Raw genomic sequence first — 26,889 nt, 5'->3', positions numbered from 1 at the left:
TTTTTCTCAAAATGTATTTAATGGAACGGGGAATTTACATAAGAACAAAAGCTCTGAATGGGATCCTACGTATCTTGAACACTGTGAGCAGCACACCGGAGATCTCAGTCCCTCTCAGACAGACAGACCAAATGAGTATCCACCTCTGACTCGGACAGAATCCTGAAACAGAGCAAGTCATTTCAGCTGCCAAAACTACGAACAATATATGCAGTAGTATAATATGCATCTGACATATCTGAGGCATGTTGCATCATTTGACGAATATCAGTACTGAAGCGAATGACTGCCTTTCTAGAACTGGTTTCCTGTGTAGAGCAGAGACTGCGGAGCTCTCAGTGTAGAAGAACACGGTTCTTCTTCCACCCACCTGAATTTCGGATCCTCTGCCGTGACGACGCCTATCTCCAACTCAGAAGGCTTGAAATCGATTGACAGCACGGTTGATAAACAAGTGATCGCCGTCTGTGGATGGAAATGTTTTATTAGTGCAAATGCACGTGTTTGGCTTCAGGATATATACGATATACATATCAGTACAGCGCACATCCTAAAAACTCAAATCTTTTCTTTAAATGTACATTAAAATTGTTTTATATCATTTTTAAAGAGCAGACTGTTGATTTCGAAATACAAAACTTACCAACACTCCCCGTTTACAAAGAAATTGTGTAATAAATCATAAACAAATCTTTCTGTAATATCTTTAACTACATTATTGAGCAAAGCAAGTATAGAGGAAGTTGATATTTCCATTCCTAAGAAATTGTGCTACGGTGACTAGACACGGATCTACTGAAAACCACCTTGGGAACAGATGGTTAAATGTAATTTTTAAATAAAAAGTTAGTTCTAAGAAAACTTTTAGCTCCACTTGCTTTCCAATACTACTTTGTTTGTCATCTAATGCACTGACTATAATACATTTTAAGTCTGACTTAAGTGCCTGAAAAAACCTGGGGTCACAGTTAATATGATACCACATTATGGCCTGGTTTCACAGACAGGGCTTAGCCTAAAGCAGGATTAGGCCTTAGTTCAATAAAGGTATTTAAGTAGCTTTTATAAACATACCCTAGAAAAACAATGTCACAGACATATTTTAAGAGATGTCAGTGCAAGTTGCTTTCAGTTAAAATAGCTCAAATATGCATTTTAGTTGAGACTAGTTTAAGCCTTGTCTGTGAAACTGGGGGAAAATTGTGATAGTTTCTCATGGGGATGTAAGGTATTTTCAACATTTACAGGGGCTAGTCTGTGATTTTATTGCCGTCTAAATCCAGAATGTCAGTGTTTTTCTCCCACCACCCACGTAAAAATCCCCAGTCGAATTACCTACTGTTTTTTTGACAAACTCCAAACTTGTGTGGTAATTTAATTGCCGTACGAATCCAATTTACAAGAGGAGCTCAATTCAAAAATCACCTTCAAATCGTTTTTGACCACTGCAGAACACCGTACGATAACTGTCACGAATTCACTGTAATTTGCATGTATTTTAAATATGTACACTTTTATTACTGAAATGCTGGGAAGTATTTACAAGACCAATATTTCATCACCACACCACCTCACATAAACATTTGAAATGGGCAGTTATAGCAATACAATTTTAAAATGTATTATATACAATTACAATTATATACATTGAAAAATATAAACCAAGCAGCTTTGTTTACCTCATGTTAATAAAAGGCTGCATTAACTTATTTCCACTAATTTTCATATTATTAAAATGACACCCATCATTTGAGATCAAATGCAAGACAGAAAACCATTTCAACTATAGCGCGTCTATCTTCCAATTTTATACATGAGATTTAAATAATCACATAATAAATAGGACATTAGTTTTCTATTATTAAAATAAATATGAATTGATTCGTATTATTCCACGAATATGACATTTTATTTACAGCAAACAATCATGCGACCACGTGAGATGGTGAGACTTTTGTTTCTGTAATTAGGCTCCAGTATTCGATATCTGCTTTCAAATAGAAAGAATTATCGGTTATTAGTATCAGCCAAAATGTTCAAATAGGTGGATCCCTACAAATATACAAAAATAAAATAGTTTTTAACTCACTAGGTATTTTTAATTATATCAGTGATAATAAACAGGACACGTTGTCCACCTTACTTTTGAAGTAAGAGCGGCACGTCCTTTGTTACTTGATTGTGTTGAGGTTTCCAGTCCCATTCGCTTCCAGTTATTTTAGCTGTACAAAAACTGTTCGTTATGCTGCCTGATTTTGCAATCGTATTATTTTAATTTAGCATTGTAACAATTAACGCTGCTTTTTAGTGCAAATTATTTGACCATTTACTGCGTTTTGTTATTCTATATTTTCCTATAGGGGCAAATGGATCGGCACATTCACAGAAAAACGCTTACTTCCCTGCTGAAAAATAAGCTGGATAAAAGCAAATTTGCTGAAACCTGATGTTTAAAAGACAAAAATAAAATTTTTTACCTTCAGCATTCTGCTAAAATTAAATTATAAGCTGTGTGGGCAATGTTAGCAGCTGGTATCAATTCTGATAAAGCTGTATAGAAATGTCTTTGTGAATTGTAGACTGTTCTGATGTACCTCAACTGTCTGCTCAAAGGTCCAATCGAGTTTCTTCTTGACTTTTTTCTCCAGGAAGCTTGTAGCCTCTGTCTGCTTGACTCCTGCAGCTGTGGCCTTGAACCCACAGTAATAACCTGCCGGGTCACATTTGTACACCTGCGGCCCCAGCTCCTCATCCAGACCAATCACAATCATGCCTGGAACAGAAACAATACACAAAACTTAAAGGAACTTTGCAGTGCAACATGCAATGTTAAAGTCACCATGAAATCAAAATGGACAATTCTTGTTTTTTTATGGAATATTGCAGTATTTATTATAAATGACTTATCTGTGATCCAGTGTTATTTTAGTTTTATTCTTTTTTTTTTTTTTATATATATTTTGAATTAGATTTTATATTTTAATTTTTCATGTTAATTTTTAGTAATGTGCTTTTGTCATTTTATTTTATTATTATTATTTTTTTTAAATATTGCTATTTATGTTTAATTTTTTTTTTTTAGTTTTAGATAATTTTAGTTTTTATTTATTCCCATAATTTTAGTGCTTCAACAAACTTATTTCGTTTTAATGGCAAGGCTACAATTTCAAATTTTTGTTTAATTTTTCAACTAATATTTATATTCTATTTTATTTCAGCTTTATTTCAATGAACAGTTTTTAATAGTTTTAGAAAACGATAATAACCATAATATCGGCCAGCGCTTTCCTCTCAATAACAAAATAAACACCCAACAAAATTGAGAAAATAGCAAGCATTTTTTAAATAAAGTAAAGCATCTGATCATAACATGGATATGTTTGCACGAGCTTTGGAATTCGGCACTCTAGTAAAGTCACATCATGTTTATTTATATAGCACTTTATAAAATAGATTGTTTAAAAACAAGCAGCATTACCATATTAAACATCAAAAACAGTGTCGTGCCTCATTTAATCAGAAGTACAACTTCATTTTCTACTATAAAGCTGCGCTCCAGTGTGTTCACGTTTTCACCCACGGACGTCTGACCTCGACTGACCGAACAGAAGAAATGATAGATTCTTGAATGAATAAGATTTCCACATGAAAGAAGGCGGAGCCTCCGCACCTACCTATTTCGTAATCGCCACGGACCAATGGTAGTAAGAAAGTGTTTACTAGCTGTAGCAAACTTTTCTAGAAAGTTTGCTTTAGCAAGCTGAAAACGAACTCCTAAAACGAACTCCAAGCAAACTTCGTTTTAGCCTGATTTTGTTCAAAATTACGTCATATCAGTTCATTCTTCAAATTCGCTTGAAGTATATCGGGGCCTTTAAAACTGAACGCGTCTAAACAAGAGTCGCAGCACAGATCTGCAGCAGGAGTCAGATTTCATTTATCACATGCCGAGAGTGAGGCGAGCTGACTGACAAGACGATGCCAGAAGATTTGGTTTCAAAGTGAAACGTAAAAGCGCCTATTTGGCAATATTTTGTTATTGTACCGTTTTGTTATTGTGTTTTTCACTAAGAATAATAATGAACACACAATTCATGCATTTCCACCCCTGAATTGCTGCTAATTCGAAAGGGAAAGTAAAAGCGTTTTAAATATGAGGTGATTACCCCCCGGTGATACCGGTGTTGTCACATGTCAATTAAACAGTGGGAAAATTTCCTCACCATCACATCCCTACTACTAGTTGAATTTCAGATATAATAATGGCCTATTTCTTTTTGACACGTGCTGTAACCGGTAGACCAATAACAACAGACTGGGCCACCTGACCAATCAGAGCAGAGCATTGTTGATTCTTATTATGAGAAAATTAAAGTGTTTTTTGACCTTGCATGCATGTAAACCTATTGTAGGAGACCTTTAAAACAAACTTTTGGAACCTTTTAAAATAGAATAATGGGGCATTTTAAACTACTTTATAATAATTTAGAAAAAAAGTGTTCACTTACAGCAGCCGAGCGGCCTCATCTCGGCATTTTGTGTGTAAACCTGAGAGATGTCAGCGATCCTTTTACAAAGCATGTCTACTGGAATCTCATATCCATACTTGTACTTCCAGTTCGCCGCCTCATAGCGAGCTCGCTGCACCTGAGACCTGCTGTCAGCTGAACGTAAACACAAGACAATAATGAGTGCATCAATTCCAGCAGAAATCATTTAAAGTACAATGTGGATGAGATCTGTACCTGTCATTCCTGACATCACACAGCCGATGTTCTCTGTGATTCTGAATAAATGAGTGACAGTGGAAGAATCGAGCAGCTTATCCTGGAAAATAGAGAATGTCTCAGTTCACCAGCATCAGAAGAACTGAGCTTACCAGTCACATTAATTAAAAGCCCCCTTTTAATTAACAAATTGAATTAAAAGCAATTTAAATTAATGTTAGAATGTGTTTCTTTGTGGACAGGTCATAACACCAAGCAATTTTGATGGAAAAGCGGTACATGAAAGCAGACTTACTGGGACTTTTTTCTGTGTGACGACTACCGCACAGTCTTTCCCCCGAACAGCAACTGATGTCATACCACCCTGGTTTATGGCCTTGAATGCATATTCTGTAGGAATTAAATTAAGTTATTTAGTTGAATATTAAAAGGGTTCGTTCACACAAAAATGAAAATAATGTCATTTATTACTCACCATCATGCCGTTCCACACCCTTCATTCATCTTCTGAACACAAATTAAGATATTTTTGTTGAAATCCGATGGCTCAGTAAGGCCTGCATAGCCAGCAATGACATTTCCTCTCTCAAGATCCATTAATGTACATATTTAAATCAGTTAATGCGAGTACAGTGGTTCAATATTAACATTATAAAGCGACAAGAATATTTTTGGTGCGCCATAAAAACAAAATAACGACTTATATAGTGATGGCCGATTTCAAAATACTGTTTCAGGAAGCTTCGGAGCATAATGAATCAGTGTGTCGAATCATGATTCGGATCACGCGTCAAACCACCAAACTGCTGAAATCACGTGACTTTGGCGCTCCGAACAGTTGATTCGACACAAAAGATTCATAACGCTCCGAAGCTTCCTGAAGCAGTGTTTTGAAATCGGCAATCACTATATAAGTCGTTATTTTGTTTTTTTGGTGCAGCAAAAAAATTCTCGGCACTTTATAATATTAATATTGAACCACTGTACTCACATAAACCGATTTAAATATGTTTTTAGTACCTTTATGGATCTTGAGAGAGGAAATGTCAATGCTGGCTATGCAGGCCTCACTGAGCCATTGGATTTCAACAAAAATATCTTAATTTGTCTGAATGAACGATGAACGAAGGTCTTACAGGTGTGTAACGACATGAGGGTGAGTAATAAATGACATTATTTTTGGGTGAACTAACACTTTAATGCGTGCGATTTACTAGCAAAGCAAATGTATAATTTGGTACATTACAACAAACGGATATAAAAAAAATAAAAATAGCTTCTTACACTATTAAAAAGAAAATTTTTTACCATCATGCTTTGATAGTTGAAACAATAACTGTAGTAACTACAGTATTTTGAGATTTTGCGTATTTTACAGTAAGCCTAATTTTATACAAAAGCTTGAAAAATAAAAATGCAATTCAACTTTTTGTATTAACAGAAGACTATAATTTACAAGAAAAGAAAAGGTGCATATTTTTCTTATATGCAGCTGATCTTACTGTTCTAATGCAAAGATATATGGTTGTTGCCAAGTTGTTTGTAAATTTTTACACGACGCTATTTTGGCGGAAACTGCTGTTGCCATGGTAAATGTTTGTATATAAGGAGCCATAAACCAACAGATCTGTCAAGGTAGGTACAACACTGTTGCATTAGAGCAGTTAGTTAACACACTTATAAGACACTGTTAAACTGATATCTGTAAAAGTGTTCAATTAAATTATTACATTATACATTACTGAACCGATTCTCCATCATTTACTCTCTGCTAGTGCTAACGGTCTAGCTAGTAGACTAAATAATATGACTTTAAATAAAAAGAAAAAATAGAAAAAAAACACACATTCAGTTAGAACACATTTTATATGATAGATATAATAATGATACCATTTCATAATAAGCCACTGCTGTAAGAGAGAGTGAATGTGAGCTGAATTGTAGCGACATGACTGTGCACTTACTAGCTGTTATTCAAGTCAAATAAAGTCTTCCGTACTCACCTACTTGATAAAGTCTTCCCTCCGGAGAAAAGATAGTGATGTGACGGTCAAACCCCGCGCTAGAACCCCGGGACATGTTTATAAGAAGTTTATTAAACGTAAAATTGCAAAAGTGTTGCAGACTACACTGAATAGCAACATGCAGAACTAATGACCCGGAAGCAGTGTGAGGAGATTGTTTTTCCGGGTCAGCATCGGACGCGAAGGTGCGCAGTCATTCTGTTATTATTATTTTTGATAATTTAACAGTTTAAATAAATGTTGTATAATGTATTTGCTTTCTCAGTTTTTATATCACACGTTACACTGACACAAATACAAATAAAAATGAAAAGAAATAAAACAGTATTCTTTTGAAAAACATTTTCAATTAATGTATTCTGAGACTCCAGTCATACCAGTCAAGCAGTATTGTTTTAAAAAGCACTCTTAATTTCAACTAACTGATAAATTTAACCTGTAATACACTTTCATTTATTTGCAATTAACATGCAATTGAGTGTCTAAAAGCATTACATTCAGTTTGTAGGCTACTTAAAGGGATAGTTCAGCCCAAAATAAAAAAAAAGAAGATATTTTGAAGAATGTCGGTAACCAAATGGTTGATAGAGTACCTCAGAGATGACGTGTTTTAGCAGGCCAACCCGGAAGTTATGGCGCACGGGTTCCCTTGATCGAAAGCCAATGCATTTTTCCCATAGACTTTTGGAAAATTGCAAAAAAATAAGCTCTGTGTTAAACAAAAGGTTATGACGCTTACACATTTTGTCTATCAAGATAATATTAACAAGTTAACACAACATTTATAGATTTTGAAGCCTAAATAAAGTAGTCAGATATAAAAAGATAACAGTAGGCTATAAACGGACTACAGCACATGGTCGCGGATCAACGTCACCACCACCAAACGTCCTCAAACTTTATTTAAAACATGCTCAGATTATGATCTGTGCTGTGTATGATTACTTGTCCACTTTTTCATGAGAAATGCTGCCCAAATGTCCTGTTTGTCATGATGACGTTTAAAGTCTTAAAGGAACTTGTTAGCAAATGCCATTTTTAAGACACAATAAAGATTTAAAAAATCACAAGCGGGTTATAACTGGTGTGCTTTGTTAACCACAGACCTTATTTCAGGCAATTTAGCAAAAGCCCATTCAAAATACCCATAGACTTTAGGGCGATGGAACCGGAAGTCCTAAAATGCTAACTCACTTCCAGGTTTTGCATACAAAAACACGTCATCTCTGAGGTACTCTATTGACTTCCATAGTATTTTCTTTTTTTCATACTATGGAAGTCAATAGGACTAGCAATTGTTTGGTTACTAACATTCTTCAAAATATCTTCTTTTGTGTTCAACAGAAGAAAGAAATTCATACAGGTTTGGACCAACCCGAGAATGAGTAACTGATGACAGAAACACTATCCCTTTAAGTATTCTTTCAAAGTAAATATAGCCTTCTCTTTTTAAGTTTGCTAAAGTGTTCACAATGGTGACCTGACCAGTTGTGTCAGCAATTCAATGTACTAATAGCAGCAATAATAACAACAAAATATGTTTACTTTTTAAAGTGTTTTTCCAGCACTCTAAAGGCCTTACAAAGCCCCTCTATAAAACTCTGAACCTCTAAAAACACAAAATTCTTCATTTAGACATTAGTTGCCATACATCATTTCTGGTTGTTTTTCACGTTGTACACTTTCTCAGAAGTAGCCAAACATTTACAAGGATACATTTGGATCCTCGATAATCTTATCAATTAACGTATACCACAAAGTTAATGAAAACAAACTTTTATATCTTAGGTTTCTTAGCCCATGCTTCCAAAGGATAAAATGTATGAATTTGAGGTAACAAGTTCATGACCCCAAACCTCTTGAGTTACATGTTTGGCTGTCCTGACTTGGCGTTTCAGAAGGCGCTGACCACACGGATGTGAATGTTCTCTATCTCATCTCTGAATGTTCTGTTTCAGAGAAAATGGTTCAAACTTATCTCATTTCACTTCCTTTAGGTTTTGGTATTTGATTCTTAGAAGCATATAGTTCATGCAGAGAACTCACATGTTTTAAGGCAAAGAGATTTAGGCAAAAAGATGTGCACAATACATTTTACTGTATGTCTTTTCATGTATTTATTTACTTCAGTCCAGTTAGTGTGGTATTGTAAAACCTCACAAAGAGGTACAAGGAGGAAAAAAAAAAAAAAAAAAGAAATATATCAAAAGTACTTGAAGTGCAAAAAGCAGTGCGAAACAGAGCCGTTGTTATAACACCTACCACACTGAAATCCCATTGTGACCCAATTCATCTTCAGAGAGTCAAACTGTGGGAGTATTTCAGAGCGGTTTCCTGCTCTCTCTCAGGTAACACTGCAGATACTGTTTTGTGATGGTGTAAATCTGGAAGATCGTAAAAACCAGAACACTCATAAAACAAATTATGACTACCACTAGAATGTGTGTGAAAATGGATTCATTGAAGACCAGTGGCATTTTTAAGAATCAAACTTGAATTAATCAAAAGGAAAAGTCCCTGTTACCACTTCCCATTTTAATCATCTGTAATGAAAAGAGTGAATGAAGTCACTATTGTTGCAGCAAGCACTTTTTACACAACAATATTGACTGCAATTCTAAGCAAAATAGATTACACCTTATAAAGATTCAAAGACGTTTCGCTACATAAAACATCCTAATGGTGGATGAATCCTGTATGTATGTATGTAATTTACATATTATTTATGGAAAAAATATGATTGAAGTCAATGGGGCCCATCAACTGTTCGGTTACCAAACCTTCTTCAAGATATCTTCTTTTGTTTTCAACAGAAGAAGCTCATACAGGTTTGGAACAACACGAGGGTGAGTAAACAATGACAGTATTTCTATCCCTTTAACATTCCTCCATGATTTACTGCTATTCTAAAGTATATGTAAAATAGTATAAAGTAACTAGATAAAAAAGTTTTTAGACAAACTTTAAGTTGGCTCGAAAAAGCCTAGCCAGAAAGTTTGAAGTAGCTTTAAAAGCTTGAAATTTAAAGGTTTTCAGCTTGAAAGTTTTAGTTTGGTAGTTTTGACAGACAGACAGACAGACAGACAGATAGACAGATAGATAGATAGATAGATAGATAGATAGATAGATAGATAGATAGATAGATAGATAGATAGATAGATAGATAGATAGATAGATAGATAAGTGTTAAGGTACTCAGGGTGGTTGCTAGGGTACTCTGAGTGGTTAAAAGGGTTTAATGTGCTTGCTAGGGTTTTGCTATTTGGTTGCTAAGGTACTTGGGGTGGTTGCTAAGGTGTTGCTATGCAAGTTGGTCTGTCAGCTTTCATCAAACAACAATATGTCATGTGAACTCAAAATGAATGTTTATTTTCAAAATATGAGGAAAATATTTTTTTAAATACTTTAAATATGAGATAAATACTTTATTTACTACATACACAAAAACAAAAATGCATAGAAAATTATGAAAAAATGCATAGAAAAAACATAATCAGGTATTAATATTTCATTGTTTCTCTCGTTTTTGCATGTGGTCATAATTTCTTTGTATGACAGCCTGGCCAAAAATGATGTCCACTAATTTGGCATGTTTCATTGCATTATCACAAATAAAATAATTGACTCCAAGCACAGCTATGCAATATGCTTACAAAATCTTAAATTAATATTTGAAATTTTCCTAGGCCGGACATCTCTTTTAGCCACTAATATGTGTGCAGGGATGGAAGGAACTTCACTAAAGAGAACATCACTAATTACTAACGCTGACTTCACATACATTTTACAGCAAAATAAAATCAAAAATTAAAAGCACAAATGATCAAACTGATCATGCTAAGCAGCCTCACCTCCAAGCTTAACATTGTAAGTTGAATATTTTTAAGTTGCTAGTACTAAATGTCCAAAAAATTAACTCTAAATACTATTTTATGTAATATAAACTTTTCTACTTTCAGTAGTTCAATCAGCCTTTAAAATAGAGTTTGTCTGACAAAATGGAAGTTTTTTTGTTTGTTTGTTTGTTTACAGTACATGCTTGAAAACTGAACCTCCTCTTTAAATCTCTTTGTTTCTGCCATGCCAGTGAAATATTGTTACTGTATTTGCTCTATTACGTGATCTTGAATTTCACCTATGAAATATGACAAATGATGTCATGCTTTGGTGGAGTCAAGTATGAAAGAACAAGTTTGTTTAACTGAAAGTCATTGAGTGGACATGTGTCATGACATGTTATGGATTTCACATGGCAACGCTTAGTAAAGCCACTGCGAGTGAATCATGGATATCCCAAAATTCCCCTCACACAGTCAACATGAAGTCATTATTTTGTTGACCGAACATGGATTGTGACAAAAATAAATGTGTGGTCAAGACAGAGAATTTAGGGGGATACATTTTTTTGGGGTTTTTGCAGGATGAGCGGTTTTACAGTGTTATATTGTGAAGTGTGGATTAGTGGTTCTTGTTAAATTACTTTTTAGATAAAATTGAATATATATATAAAATTACATTAAATACATAGTAACACAATATAACACTGCAATAACGCTCATCCTGCAAAAGCCAAAATAAAATCATATGTTATAAAAGTTAAAAATAAGGCGTACGAATCATTATCAGTGATGTGTATTTAGTAAGTCTGTGAATATGTAGTGAGGAACACACCGAATGTTGAATGACATTCACTCTTTTAAATTTCATCAGCTTCCCTAAAATAGTTACAGTTCCTCTTCTCTAAAATCCCCTGAACTTTCCCTGTCATGTTCGGCCCAGGTGCGTGATAATGCGTATCCCAGAAAGTAAGCAAGGCGGCTGAGCGCTTCACCAAAAACAATGATATTGCAGAAACAGGACTTTGATTTGATCAAGAGTTTGTTTAGCTATCATTGGTGAAAGTGCAGAGCTGCCAGCTGCTTCCCAGAGCAGCAGTACGAGGATATTGTGCTCCTGTCAAGGGGGGGGAGATTGGAGGAGGACATGGAGTGGGGATTTACACATCTGTAATTGATCAGCCTCTCAGGGGAATTCCCTCGTGCATGTATCTATTTGCTTTTTATGACCGAGGCGTATAATATAACATGAACCAAACCTCAGCGTGCAAACGCTTTTCTTATAGTGTCAACATCTGCTACTTCTGTTACACCTTCACACTGACAGCAAGTTGTTTTTTTGATGTTTTTTTTTTTTTTTTTTTTTTTTGTAGAGAGCCAACTTCAAAACATGCACGCCTTCAAATAAAAAAGCCAAAACTTACAGCATGCTCTGCTATGTGTGAAAATGGGTATTTGAGTTATGGGAACGGGGCTTTTGGTTGATGCAGTGCACAATCTAGCAAGAGCATTTACCACGAATCTTTGATGTGGGTACGTATATTTTCCCCCAAGACATGAAACAAGACTCAGATCTCTTTTTGTTCCACATGTGACAATATGTAAAAGGAACCATGCCTCTCTAGGGGCTGTTTTTAAGGGTGTTCATCCAGTGGCGTCAGCAGTACCACATTAGAGATAAGGGGAGTCCCTTTCTTTCCTTTTTTTAATGATAGCTGATTTCTTTTCAATAGCGTTTCCTTGAAAAGTATTAGCAAACGCCCCTACCCCAGATCTTTTTTTTTTTCAGCTTCCTGCCAGTTATGTTGAAATTTATCTTGTCGATACACAGTTATAAACATTGCACTGCCTAAAAACATGGATCAAATATAGGTGCATGCAAATTTACTCTTTGCCAGTAGGTGGCGCTTGTGGGACAGTAGAATTATAGGTGTTACATAAACAAAGCAGCGCTGCCATTCTAAACACATGCGAACACGAATATAGAGAGCTCCTGTTTAATTAATTCCATCATAGCCTTTTAAAGTTTAATTATCACATTTAAGCAATATTGCCATTCCTGTTTTAAAACCTCCTGAAATTAAAATTGAGACTAAAGCAGCACGGATTGAAAACTGAAACTGAATCTGAAACCTTCAGATAACATGCATATTATATCCACGCGCAAGTCACTGAACACGCATTCAACGCGGATCGACTCTCTCGACCTGTATGAAGTTACAGAAAGTTGTCCATAAATTTCAGTTCTGGCTGTAGGGCTGTCAATGTTAGCACCTTAACACATGCCTTTAATTCAAAATCCTTAATGCATTAAAATAATTTAACGGAAATAATGCAAATAAATGACTGAAGCACTTGAAATCGCGTCATTAATGTTATTTACATCACGCAGTTAAATCAACAAATTATACGTCTAAAGTTTATCTCACATCTACAATTTACACCTGTAGGTGGAAATTTCTATTCTAACCCTTTAACCCGATTTCGCTTCGCTGTTTGCGATCAGATCATTTTAATCCGCTAATCTCCAGGAAAGTTTTCAGTCCAGTGATCCATTAAGCAAATTCTTTCAAAGAAATGTTTCAAAACAGCGCTAAAGAAAACTAGCACTGTGTGAAATACAGACAAACATCCCACCGCATCGCTGTATGGCCAGATATTACACATACGTTTCTCGGCTGGATAAAGCAAACCAGTGTCTCACTAGTAAAGTTTTAGTGGATGAAATATTGATGCGCAAACAAGGCCTGTGAGAGCTCTCGAGTCATGATTGCACATTGTACTTATGCTCAGACACATTTCAGTACATTCACATTGTTTCCACACACATTCAGCATAATGTTTTGATTTGTCATGTGTATGTTGCTGTGTTTAGTAATTCTGAATGGATCCGTATACTGTAGTAGGTAGGCTATATGCAGTCAGGTCAAGGCGGTTGGTTAGGGGGGTTGTGGAATCTTAATGTGGTCCTGTTCGGTATCGCAACTTGACTTGTCTAAAATGTAAACAGGCTCTTTGCTATTGCACTGTACACTATACACTGGGTGCTTCATTGGTGTGCTTAAAATTATGAATTATATGGACTCCTTATATCATTTGGTTATTTGGTGTCCTTTTTGAGTCTCAAAGATTTTCTTTTTTTTTCACCTAAATTTACCTTGAAAAAAGCTTGCAGAAAAATACAGCTTTATGAGAATCACCCTTCAATCTGATGGTTTACTTTTCTGGATATAGCAAATGACAAGCGTGTTAAACAGAAATAGTGTTTAAAGAATGCTTTAGTGCAAAAATACTGATAATTCTCACCTGGTGCTCAAAGTTTTGATTAGAATACATCACATCTGGTCTGTCTGTCACATACGGTCTAGACACAAAAGCTAAAGCTCAATCCGGATCTGAAAATTTTGCATGGGCATATGATTGGAACTCCACGCAGCACCTGTAGAACTCATGGACATCATGTGTTTGATTGATGGGCGAAACACTAGCATGGAGACATTGTGGCCTAGTTAGAATAATAATAGTTGTAACCTGAAGGTTGAGGTTTGAGTGTCAGTACCGGCAGGAAACTGTCATTATTCATTATTATGCAAGGCACCTAACCCCCCAAAATGGCTGCCCACTGCTCCGGGTGTGTGTGTTCAATACTCACTGCTGTGTGTGCGCTTGGATGGGTGAAATGCAGAGCACAAATTCTGAGTATGGGACGCCATACTTGGCTACACGTCACTTTCACTTTCAAAATTAAGAAAGTGAAAACATAGAAGAGATGAACATTTTGTATTTGCGGTCTAATTGAATTGAAAATTTTGTGTTGTGGGTTGGGGTATATACGAATAGCGGTAAAATGGCTGTAAAACAGCCTAATTTCTTAGCAAATAATCTGTAAGCTCATAATATAAGTTTGCCATGTCTCAGTAAGCTCATAATTAATCAGACTACTGGTGTGCATATAAATGTAGCTATTGATAAACTACCTCAACCAGAAGTAGTGTGTAATTCCTGCATGAGTAGCAAAACCAAACAGATTTGTAAAATTTTATGACTCAAGCCCACCCTGTCTGCCATTGGCTATACAAACAGTTAGCCCCACCCCAAACTCACACCAGAGTAAATGAGTAGCTGTGTTGCGCTGGTCAAGATGTTCAAACAAACACAATACTGTGATAGAGCCAGTATTTACACTTTTTTAGGGAAATTAAGCTAAGAAAGACTTACTTTTAGTTGTTCCTACATACTAAAGTGGGATAGGAGAAGCTATTGAATTATCAAATAAACACACTTCATCTTTTAGTTTAAACATTAAAGCAAAAACAATTTCTGCCTGTTCTCATAATGCTTGCATGCTGTGCTGGGCTGTTCCTATTGACAGGAAGAGGAAATGCTGGAACTATGCTTAGTGCAGGACAGAATGTCCCTGAATTTCCCCAACTAACAGTTCTCTATGACTGAGCTCATTTATGTCTGGAGTGACTGCACCGGCCTGTATTGCTAACCACAACTTAGTTCATTGATTAATTCTTCAGTATATTATACCCTCATTTATTTATTTTTGTTTGTTCAAAATCCCTTTAGAAGTGTGAGGTGGGAGATTATAACCCATTTACGCATGCAATGACGTGAATCCCTGTGCAATAAGACTTGTTTGTGATTCCAGATTATGAATCAGGTTGTTATAAAATCAAAAGTGGGCTACGGATATGTTAAACTATATCTGTTGTGTGCTGGCATGCACGTTTGCACATGATGTCTCACCACAAACAAAAATACAGGATTGAAATATGGTTAGCCAAACAGAAAAATACCAAAAATCTCCCCAATATGTGTTCACTATCAAAGGGAGAACTGATTCCATTTTTGGCATGCCTACTCGCTCAAGCTTTGCGGTTCACACCCTTAAAGTGAGGGTAGATCTGACCTCTTGCCTTTGCAGAAGTTTTCGGTCTGCGCTTGTAGAGCAGGCTGGTGGGGACTTTCCAGAGCTGAGGGAGTAACAGCGTTTTATCTTCAGTACGCTCTTCTCACAGCACGATACAACAAGTAGCCTATCACACACATGCTCGTTTGGCTTTGATACCCTTTCATGCGAAACTATAGATATATAGATAGATAGATTTTAAATAATATAGCTGTTCTGCATTTTTTCCTACAAGTTCAATGTCAGAATGACTCTGCATGTTTGTCAATGTAGAAATTTTAAACAGTCTAGAAATGCAGTAAAGTCTAGTAATGATGAAATGGTAGCATTTGACCTGTTTTGGTTTTAACAACAGTTTGCAGCCAAAACGATTGGGAAAAGTCTGCGGCTCTGGTGTGCTGAAAGAAGAGATCTGGGGTTTTGGGCAAAGCAACAGGAAAGAGGATGGGTGGTGGAAATCCCCATCACAGAGTATCTGCGCAGGCCAGTTGTGCTGTATTTGGAATCCAGCTGCATTTTTGGACTAGTGAATTTATCTTTTGTTAAAACCAGTTTTTGTGATTTCCCCTGTTTGGAATTTGGCAGATTTCATATTCAGTTGCTTACAAACTGTCATCATTTGCCCACATTGCATTATATGTCCTTATTTTTCATGTGCAACAAAGTAAATTCCATTTTAGCTAAACTGGCACATAACATTTTATAATGAAGTTCAATTTTTTTAACATTAGTTAATGCATTATGTAAACTGAACTAACAATAGCTAAGTTTACATGCAACTATCGTTTAGTAATCAATGGCCGACATGTAAACATGCACAATCTGAATGAAGTTTGGGTGTAAACCTGAAATAATCCATTTGATAGGAAATAAATTGTGCATGTATATGCTTTAATCTGACTATTTTCTCAATCGTATTCAAAAGTATCTTGTGTACATGCGCAATGGCATGGTAAGTGTTTACGTATTTAAGACTTACGAATGTCCGTATGTTTACTTACGTCTTACGAACTGGTCAGTGGGGCAGAATAAATAGCCTACTTGTTAATTATTTTTGAAAAAAAAGATCTTCTGACATACATGTCAGTTTTCTTTGTAGATTTGTCAAATTATACTCAAACTAGCTCCGGTGACATTATTGCGGAAGCTTTCTTTGGTTCTGAATGTGGCGACTGGAGAGGTTTTTTTTTTGCAAGTTGTCCTAGCTGCTTCTTATGGAAACTTGTTTACCCACTGAATAAAATATTTAAAAAAATTTAATTGTGACTTTTTATTTCACAATTTTAACTTTTTTTCTCGCAATTGTGAGTTTTCCTCTTTCTGGTTTAAATTCGCAATTGCGAGATATAAAGTTAGAATTGCATGATTAAAAAGTCGCAATTGTGTGTTATGAAGTCAGAATTGTGAGATAATTTTAAGAAAAGAAGTCAGTCTTTTTCCTCAGAACTGGAATGTACGGAAGAGGATTAAGGCCAAGCAATAATAAAAAAATAAAACCATCTCGAGATTAAAGTTGTTAAATTTTGAGAAAAAAGTCGTTAAATTTCGAGAAAAAGGTCGAGAAAATGTTGAGAATAAACTCATTAAATTACGAGAAAAAACTCTTTAAATTTCAACAAAAAAGTCGAGATAAAATGTTGAGAATAGACTCATTAAATTACGAGAAAAAACTCGTTAAATTTAGTTTATTCTCAACAATTTATCTTGACTTTTTTCTTGAAATTTAAAGAGTTTTTTCTCGTAATTTAATGAGTTTATTCTCAACATTTTATCTCGACTTTTGTCTTGAAATTTAAAAAAAATTTTCTCGAAATTTAACAAGTTTAATCTCAAGATGGTTTTATTTTTTTATTATTGCTTGGCCCTAATCCTCTTCCGTAGGAATGTAACTCACAATTGCGAATTTATATTTCTGTTCTGAAAAAAAAAGTCAGAATTGTGTGATTAAAAAATTTACTTATTTACTTATACTTACTTATTAAGGAGATGATAACTTCTGTATCATTGAAGAAAGCTTAGTATTCATCTTGGATCATGTGTTCCCCATAAGACAATCATATTATAACCCTGATGTCATTGAATTTATTTTAGAGTTTTACAACACAGTCATTTTTGCAGAAATGAGTAGTGCCATTAAAATGTAGGCTATCATACTGGTGGTGACAAAATTATCTGTCTTATAAATTTTTCTTTTAAAAATAGGTCACTCCAAAATGAATATACCAATGTGTTTAGTGCATCAATTTATTATGTGACAAGCATAGATTGTGAAATTAAATATTTCTCATTCTTAACTGCTCAGCATACTAGCATGCTGTTAGCCTGTTAGCCTAAAAAATCTCATATTACCTTTGATTACAGTTTTTTTTTAAAAATTCCCTTTGGTACTATTTTCACAAGGTGTACATTTTCAAAACTCCAAACTGAACACACTTGTAACTACAGAAGAGGATTAGGGCCAAGCAATAATAAAAAAATAAAACCAACTCGAGGCTATATTATTGTAACATATTACAATAATCTTGTGTTTGAAACAATTATTATGTGGACTGAAAATGTGAATAACTGTAATGGGATCAGGTTTTGAAAGAATGGCTAGCTGTGTTACATATGGAAGAGGATTAGGGCCAAGCAATAATAAAAAAATAAAACCATCTTGAGATTAAAGTTGTTAAATTTCGTGAAAAAACTCGTAAAATTTCGAGAAAAAATTTGAGATAAAATGTTGAGAATAAAGTCATTAAATTAACAAATTTATTCTCATAATTTAACGACTTTTTTCTCGTAATTTAATGACTTTATGCTCAACATTTTATCTTGAATTTTTTTCTCAAAATTTAACGAGTTTTTTTCTCGTAATTTAACGAGTTTATTCTCAACATTTTATCTTGACTTTTTTCTAGAAATTTAACAAGTTTTTTTCTCGTAATTTAATGAGTTTATTCTCAACATTTTATCTTAACCTTTTTCTCGAAATGTAACAATTTTAATCTCAAGATGGTTTTATTTTTTTATTATTGCTTGGCCCTCATCCTCTTCCATATGTAACACAGCTAGCCATTCTTTCAAAACCTGATCCCATTACACTTGGTACTTTAAATAAATATTTTACATCTAAGGGGATCGGCTGAAAATGTTTTTTTTTTTGGAACCGCTGGCCAGACCCCATCCTAAATGTTCACGACGCCAGCCACGTTACGCAGGATGTGTCAAAAAATAGCCCCCTATACCCTTAAATAGGGCACTATTTAAGGACAGCCATTTGTAGTGGTGTCTGAAATTATAGTGGATGTTATCGAGTGCACTAATTCAATCCCACAATGCAACGCAATAACGAGTGTACAACTGATGAACCCTCTCGGCTAGAGAATACCCACAATGCACTGTAAGAGTCATGTTGAATTATTCCTATGTCTCTCCAGAAGATGGTGCACTGTAAAACCCAATAATACTCAAAACATTTGAGGAAACTTATTACCTCAAAACATTTAAGTAAACTAACTCATTTTTTAAAGTTGGTAGAACTTTTTGTGAGACAAGTGGGGCGGGGCTGAGAGCCATGGAAGCGGATCAAGGCCAGTGTGGTGCACAGGTGTCTCTCACTAACAATTCCGTCACCAGCATCCCTTTCCCAACTCATCATAATGTTAATTACATACAGTTAATTTACATGAACATCACATTCAGATCTTGGTTAAATGTTACATATATAACACATGCTATTATAACTATCAGAGACTCTTGCATATATGTAATCAAACAACATATGTGGTCTTAAATGTTTTGCAGCTCATCCTCAACTAACCACAGGCTCTACTCTTCACCACAGTGGTAACCCTACAAAACTAACATAACAGAACCCCCCTGAATCCCAACATAACACAACATTAAACATTAACTTATATCTCCATATGTTAATCTTGTGCAAAAGCACACAAAATAACACTTAATTTCAACAGTTATTTATATGGTCTGACGCAAAGCATGCTGGGAATTAGAAATCTGCTGCAGCTCAACTCAATCATATTAAGTTCAGCTTACTACAATGAAATTTTGAGTTCATGCAACTTTTTTCTATTAAGTACAATGAACTTTCATTATTATTTGAGTGAAACAAACTCATCTAATTTAATTAATTTCACTCTTCGGTTTTACAGTGTGCCCGCAGCTGAATCATCCATCCATTTTCCAAACCGCTGGTCCTGGATACAGCGTAATATCATACAGGTAAAAATTCCTTTTAGATTGATTATTAAATTGTTTAATTAAGATTTATACATGCTAGTTTCCATGACAGAGTTCACGATAAATCTTTTCATTTTGCAATTTTTCAATTTGCAAAGTTTCAAATGATTATTAAACAGCAAGCACAAACAATGCAAAAGCGGCAGCCCTTCTGGTGCACTCAGTGTCCAAATTCAACCACTCGTTTTCATTCACTCCCTCAAGTGGACTAAATTACTGGAGTAATGTAGGGAATAATGAATGAGGGCATGGGGGTGATTTCAAACACAGCTGCAGTTTTTTGGAGGCTCCCCCATGGGGTAGAGCTCTGGTATTACAGCACTGGGACGTTGTAAGAGTGGGTTTTTGAAAGCTGAAGCATTTTGTTTTCTGATCACTCAACCAAATCACATCCGTCCAGATTGTTTTTGTCATATTGCTTAAAGTAGACATGAAACGGAAATTATAGTATACTAGTCTGTTCTTGTGACATATCTCAGTGAAACGGCTTCTTGAACAAGAAAAAATGTAGGGCAGGACTTGATTTTGTCCATCAGGAATTGATTGGATGGTTGTGGTTTGCTATTGGTCGATCTTATGTGAGTGACAGGTTGTCCTGCCCTCGTACCAGAAAACACATCATCAGAGAAAAGATGTCACTGCAAAAGGGAGAAGTTATTTTGATTAAAGGGTTAGTTCACCAAAAAATGAAATTACTCTCATGTCGTTCCACATCCGTAAGACTTTTGTCATCTTCGGAACATGTCTCTGTTTAAATATGTAATTTTGGTGATCAAATATTAAGGGATAAAATGATTGAATACAGGGGGACTTTAAGCAATAATAATACTAATAATGATGAATTTTTATTTTATTTTTTATTTCATAGTGTTTTTAAATATCTAGTGGCAGTCCAGCTGCATACCACGACTGCACTGGACAACACTGAGATCAGGACAAGGATTTGAATTAAGGGAAGTTGTTCCTAATCATGCAGTGAAGCTAATGGCTGTGCAGATCTATTTTGAGCCTGGGAGTCTCTGCAGATGCCATTCATGTCTATTTTTTTTTCCCTGGTTAAAAAAAAAAAAAAAAAAAAAGCCCAGACTCACCCACTTTTCTGCAGCTGTCTGACGCAAAGCCACGGCGGAAAAGGTGAACAATCTCTGATGTGTGAGTCTAGACGGATGTAACAAATAACACAGAATCCCCCTGCTAGTTTAGAAACAAATCGCTGTGAAGGGCACAATCAGAGAGGACGAGAGATGTGGTGTGTGAGTGTGACCTATTTTTGGAAGCCACTAGCTGTGTGATGCATTCAGGGGACTGAATACATATATGTATAATGAAGTAAACCACAAACTGAAATGATAGAAAACAGTTTTGCTTTCCCACTGTAACAAGATAGTTTCACAATAGCTGTTAGCCCAGATAAACACTGCCATCAAGTGTTGCTAAATACTATCATTAAAAGATTTGTGTAATCTGGGTTTTCCCGCTGATTATAAACCGTTGCCCATGACAGTATAATTGAGCACATCGCTTGACTAGATTTGTGCAAACTAATTTATAGGCTGTGTGTAATAGAGGAAAACACAAAACAGTTTGTCACTATTCAAATTTGCAACAGAACATACAGTTGCAAGAAAAAGTATGTGAACCATCTTTGAAAATGTGAATAATTTTAACAAAATAAGAGAGATCATACAAAATGCATGATATTTTTATTTAGTACTGTCCTGAGTAAAATATTTTACATAGAGGCAACAGATAACAATGAGACTCATGAACAACCATCAGACATAAGACAAAAAAAATAGCTGAATTTATTAAAAGTTTGTGAACCACTGGTTCTTAATACTGTGTGGTTACCTGGATGATCTACGACTGTTTTTATGTTTTGTGATGGTTGTTCATGAGTCTCTTGTTTGTCCTGAGCAGTTAAACTGAGCTCTGTTCTTCAGAAAATTCCTCCAGATCCTGCAGATTCTTCAGTTTTCCAGCGTCTTTTGCATATTTGAACCCTTTCCAGCAGTGACTGTATGATTTTGAGATCTATGTTTTCACACTGAGGACAACTGAGGGACTCAAACACAACTATTAAAAAAGGTTCAAACATTCACTGATGCTCCAGGAGGAAACACGATGCATTAATAGACAGGGGGTGTGGAAACTTTTGAACAGGATGAAGATGTCCAAATTTTTCTTATTTCGTTTAAATATCATTGTTTTTCATTTAGTACTGCCCTTCAGAAGCAACAGAAGATGCTTGCATGTTTACCAGAAGACAGAATAAATACAATTTACCTTGATCTTCAAATTCCAATTGTTTTCACACCCCGTCTCATAATGCATCGTGTTTCCTTCTGGAGCATCAGTGAATGTTTGAACCTTTTTTAATAGTTTAGTTTGAGTCCCTCAATTGGTTTAACAGAGGACTGTCTTGTTGCTCTTGTTGTTCCTGCTGTTTAATACATTAGATTGGGGTGACTGAGTTTCATTCAGGCAGTTATCTGTTGCCTCGTCGTTTACTAAGGCGTGATTTTATCAACATGTTCTCCAACCAATATGACCATATAGGTCGTTTGTCACTTCCCTGAAATATGACTCATAGGAGCGTTTACTAAAGTGGTGCCCCTATCGACAACAGGACACTTTCATTTTAATTCATGAAATACGACCCATAGGAGCATTTGCTTTCATTTTAATGCATTGTTCCCTTTTATCTGCATCAGGTTTCGGGTTTCGGGTTCCGGGTTTCGCGTAGCTCAGCTGGTAGAGCACTGCAATAACAATATGCAATCATGTGATCATGCGATCGTGGGTGTAAATGGTGTAAAAGTGTAAATGCACTATAAATCACTAAGGTTAGGTTTAGGGATGGGGTAGGTGTAGTCATTAATACAATTTAATTTTTGTAAATGGAAATAGGAGAAATGGTATAAAAAGTCCACACATTGCATTTAAATGAACACGCATTTTGATTGGTAATGACAGTCATACGTCATTTCATGACGAAAGACGTAACACAACACTGTCATTATTTTTACGCCCACTAGAGGGCGCATGACTTCAAAACGTAAATATAGGTCGTAATATGGTGCTTTTTGGAGATAAGACTGGATTTTATATGATCCCACAGCGTCAGCTACTGATGCAATGTCGAGTAAACCAAACTTGAAAGGGAACGTCTTCGGTTACTCACGTAACTCTGGTTCCTCGAGAGGAGGGAACAACACATTGCGTTATCTGCAGTATTAATCACTCTTCTTAGATAAGCTGTCCTATTCAGTTGAAAGATTCTGAGGAAATAGTGTTCGGCGGCACATTATATGGTGAGGTGGGCTCGAACACTACTGGCTGCTGCTCTGCATCAGCACAATTCAATGAGGCCTCTGTGTTTTTGGAGAAAGGTGTTTCCCCTATAGTGTCAGCTACTGATGTAATGTCTCATTCACTCCTCTCAGGAAACCAGAGTTAAGCAGCGGTCTCACTAGACTTTGAGCTTTTGAAATTTCTTCGGACACTGCAACGGTCGTGATATGATGTCACACTCTGAAGCATCTTTTTATAAACATGAATTCAACATACATCAAATAGCAATACATACATATATATATATATATATATATATATATATATATATATATATATATAAAATATTTACTTGACTTAAAGGCCTATTCAAAACAAAGGCGTAGCTTGATGACACCAAGTCTGAGCATGGAATCTTGGGACATGTGGTCTTCACCTCACAGCCGGAGGAAAATAATCAGGATAGGACTTAGGCAGAACTCATGTTCATGGATGCGATTATTAACATTACTGTAGTATGAAGCAGAGCAGTACCGAGTGTTGTGGGAGCTGAACAAGGCCGCTGGAGCGATTGATCAACACTCGCCGCGAGCAGCAGAACTTTTATTATGTCAGAGTCGCCGGCGCCGCTTCCGCTTTCCGGTCATGAGTATGAGGTAACACAGCTCTGTTTATCATATTAGATACATTTGAGTGTGTTGAAAATGATGTTATAACGTTACTCTGTGCGTTTGCTCGCCGGCTGCTGTGCGACACTTGTTACACACTGCAGTAAAATGCAGTAAACGATTTTAGAATATCATATTAAATGCTGGATGGCTTGTGTTGATCAATGGCATGCACTTAATTTTAAAACGTATTGTTTGATGGAGAAAATGCTGTATTACTTACTATAAATAAAGCTGCATCTGATTATGCTATGTTAGGTACTTGACAAAATAGTGTTTTTCTCTGAGGCATGGTACTCGCAAAAAAATAAGAAAACTAGATTTAAACAATGAGACTAAACGTGTTGAGCTATATAACAATAATTAGATTTCTGTCTATAAATATATCAAAATGGTTGTTCCCTTGTCTATTAAATCATGTAAATATTAAAGCGTCTTTGGTGTTTCCATGGTTTCTACAAAGTAAAACCGGAAACCGAGGGTAATGTGGGTATGACTGAATTGACAGGCGACACCTCACTCGTCCCGGAGCCTTGGTTAAAATTGCAATTTTCTAACGATGTACAAATAGTTGCAAACATTTGGGATATTGTAAGTACTCAAGTGAAGTGGTTTTTGGATAATTTACTGCAAAATTATTCTTACATATTGCACCTTTAACTGCAAAAATATCTTTCTTTTAATTCAGCCAAGAGGTCACGCTGTGATGTATCGATCTTCTAATGGTCATGTGTCTGCAGAGTTCAACAAACTTGAACTTTGGAAATCAGCGAAATGCGAAACTTTTCGCATGAGCTTGCGTTTCCGATATGATGCATTCGCATGTGTTTGAATGGAAGTCAATGGAACGAAAAGTGCAGTGTGACCACGAATAACTGGAGACGTTTTGCTAGCTAACAAAGTTTTTCAAGTGAATGCTTTGAAATATAATTCCATTACCCCATCTCTAATTTTTTCCCCTTAGGTGCCCTGTACTACAAAGAACTGTATTAACATATCTTTTGATGTTTTTGATGTTGTTTTGTTTGTTCAGTGAACATTTCAAATTGCAGTGAGGTCTATTCATGATTGATGATCAGAGCCACATGTTTTGCATTTTGTTTTGTTTTGCCAAACAGAATTGCCTAAAACTTTATTTACACTACCTGTGACACCGTTCCAACCTTTGCACTGCTACTTTGAAGTATGAAATTTGCATGTTGTTTACATAACATTTATAACTGCTTTAATGATAAATGGTCTTCATCCAGCCACATGGTCTATAAAACTTAAAAGTTCAATAGGTGATTCTCTACACAAACATTTTTTGTTAAAATGTTCCTCCAATCTTTATATTTGGTCCTAATTAAATAATACAATATCCTACCTGCCTGTGTCAAAGTATGTTTTCACATACCCTCGCACACCAGTGTTGCAAGATTGGAAATGTCCAGCAGTCCAAGTATCGTACCAGAAGCTCAAATTTATCGTATTTGGATAGAAATGATCATACACGAGTCAAACGTACAGAATACAGCTATGTATTTAGACCAACAACTTTTTGACATGACCTGCAAATTACCACAACAGATAACAAAATAACTAGGCATACCTTAGTTGGAAGGTCCAAGCACATTTTCCATACTTTATTGCTAAACTGTCAACTTCAGCTTGGAAACAACTCACCTAAAGCGCCACGGCGGGAACGTCAACTTGTGCTCATGAGAGAAAGTCATTCTCCATGATGATTGGCCGAGAAGACATAACGTGAGATAAGATGGAAGACATGCCTAACACCACATTCATGTTCTCCTCACAATCATGATGGTAGCCGTAGCATCCACAGCTAGATCAATGAGTAGCGCTATGAGAAGCCCTATGATTACAACGACCATCATTTGAAGTGTCACAAAATTCTGAAATTTTCGTACATTATGGGATTTTTTTCATTATTGATTGTACAGAGGTCAAAATTATCGTACAAATACGATAATTGTCGTACATCTGGCAACACTGCACCCTGTTTGCACAGACATCATGTGTCATCAGCTCATTTCATGCTATGCAGTTTATGTAGACAGACGTCAGTCGCAGAGCACCACAAACAAACAGCAGCCACCTTTTACAGTTCCTGACAAATCAAAACAACAAGCTTATTCTGGGTTCACGCCATAACTACCATAATTAAGAGATGGCAACCCGTGACGTTCTAACCAAAGCTGTTCACATTCTCAGACTCTGAATTATGCGTTTCCAAGTAAACAGTATCAACATCGAAATTAATCTGTAAGAGTCAGGTAAAAGCTCTCTCTACGTTCGTTATTATTGTAATGTAATGTGCTTTGAGACATGAGGTAATTTAACATCGTCTCTTGTGGTGCCGAGAGCAAACGTGACTTTGGACGGCGATTTTCGAGGGTGGGATCGTTCAGTGCTAGCAGGCTAACGTTAGCATTTCCCAGATCACCTATTGCACCTTAAAACAGATTATAAACCATAAAATAGAAAAAATAAAGCATGTGTACATCTGGAACAACGCTATCAATGGGTGTAATGTGTAAGTGATGTTAGGTTTATTACAGTTTTTTAAATTGCTTTGATGCAGTTTTCGCAAGCAAGTGTTACATTTTAAAAACTCTAAAGGCCAGAACACATCAGGCCGACGCCGACGAACTAGTGGCGACGAAAGCAGACTGTGGGGTTTGCTCACATCGGCAGCGTCTGTGTCCAAAGTTGCCCTGCCACACCAAACCGACACTAAACAGCCGACGGCCAAGCAGCACGTCAGTTCTGCGCCTGCATGAGATGAAATGCCTTTCTGAACCAGCAGGCGGCAGTAGCTGAACAGCCAATCAGAATGATCAGATGGCCCAAAAAAGGCAGAAAAAAGGCTGACGAGGACCAACTTCAGCCGACGGTGCGGAACACACTGAGAAAACTTAGTCGGCCGACGAAGAAAAACTGCCCGACGGCCGACCGTCGCTTGGTGTGTTCCTGTCTTAACTCTAAACTAATATCACAACAGATCATCAAAAGTGCACTTTTTTTCAAACATTTCAGCATGTTTTCAGTTGTGTACAATACACAATGTATCCTTTTCACAACACAAAATAAGTGTTTCATCTATAAATATTTCATTCATAGTAGCTGCCTTTCATAATGCTATTCCTATCAAACTTTTCAGTTTAATACAATACG

At 36.0% G+C, this 26,889-nt stretch overlaps 1 protein-coding gene and 1 long non-coding RNA gene across 4 annotated transcripts in view; one reads left to right on the top strand and one right to left on the bottom strand.

Moving 5' to 3' along the window:
• On the bottom strand, positions 1-9,044 carry psma6b (proteasome 20S subunit alpha 6b). Of its 3 annotated transcripts, none has more exons than XM_067384747.1 (7): positions 9,014-9,044; positions 5,023-5,117; positions 4,746-4,827; positions 4,509-4,664; positions 2,595-2,773; positions 371-465; positions 1-162 (listed from the first exon to the last, which is right to left on the bottom strand). In XM_067384747.1, exons 1-7 carry the CDS (start codon positions 9,042-9,044, stop codon positions 105-107), a joined length of 696 nt encoding a protein of 231 aa, XP_067240848.1. In that variant the 3' UTR covers positions 1-104. The 3 variants fall into 3 exon arrangements, with proteins under 3 accessions (XP_067240848.1, XP_067240847.1, XP_067240849.1); XM_067384746.1 differs by lacking the exon at positions 9,014-9,044 and adding an exon at positions 6,731-6,928; XM_067384748.1 differs by lacking the exon at positions 9,014-9,044 and adding an exon at positions 6,735-6,862 and having other exon boundaries at positions 3-162.
• LOC137019366 (uncharacterized) overlaps positions 9,034-26,889 on the top strand; it is a 22,962-nt gene continuing 5,106 nt past the window's right edge. The window contains exons 1-2 of the long non-coding RNA XR_010895001.1: positions 9,034-9,597; positions 19,663-19,732. This is a non-coding gene — a long non-coding RNA (uncharacterized lncRNA). The remainder of the gene's footprint in view (positions 9,598-19,662; positions 19,733-26,889) is intronic.

The sequence above is a fragment of the Chanodichthys erythropterus genome, chromosome 4 (genome assembly GCF_024489055.1).
Source record: "Chanodichthys erythropterus isolate Z2021 chromosome 4, ASM2448905v1, whole genome shotgun sequence".
NCBI classification, from domain to species: Eukaryota; Metazoa; Chordata; class Actinopteri; order Cypriniformes; family Xenocyprididae; genus Chanodichthys; species Chanodichthys erythropterus.
The sequence above is the reverse complement of the archived record's forward strand: the minus strand, read 5'-3'. Positions and strand labels throughout refer to the sequence as shown.

Bases quoted from the DNA above. Each gene is read 5' to 3' on its own strand.
- psma6b (XM_067384746.1), bottom strand. From the start codon at position 6,806: ATGTCCCGGGGTTCTAGCGCGGGGTTTGACCGTCACATCACTATCTTT. The intron at 4,828-5,022 runs GTAAGTCTGCTT...TCTATTTTCCAG, and splicing joins TCACACAGAAAAAAGTCCCA to GATAAGCTGCTCGATTCTTC. The intron at 466-2,594 runs GTACATCAGAAC...TTCCATCCACAG, and splicing joins CCTTTGAGCAGACAGTTGAG to ACGGCGATCACTTGTTTATC.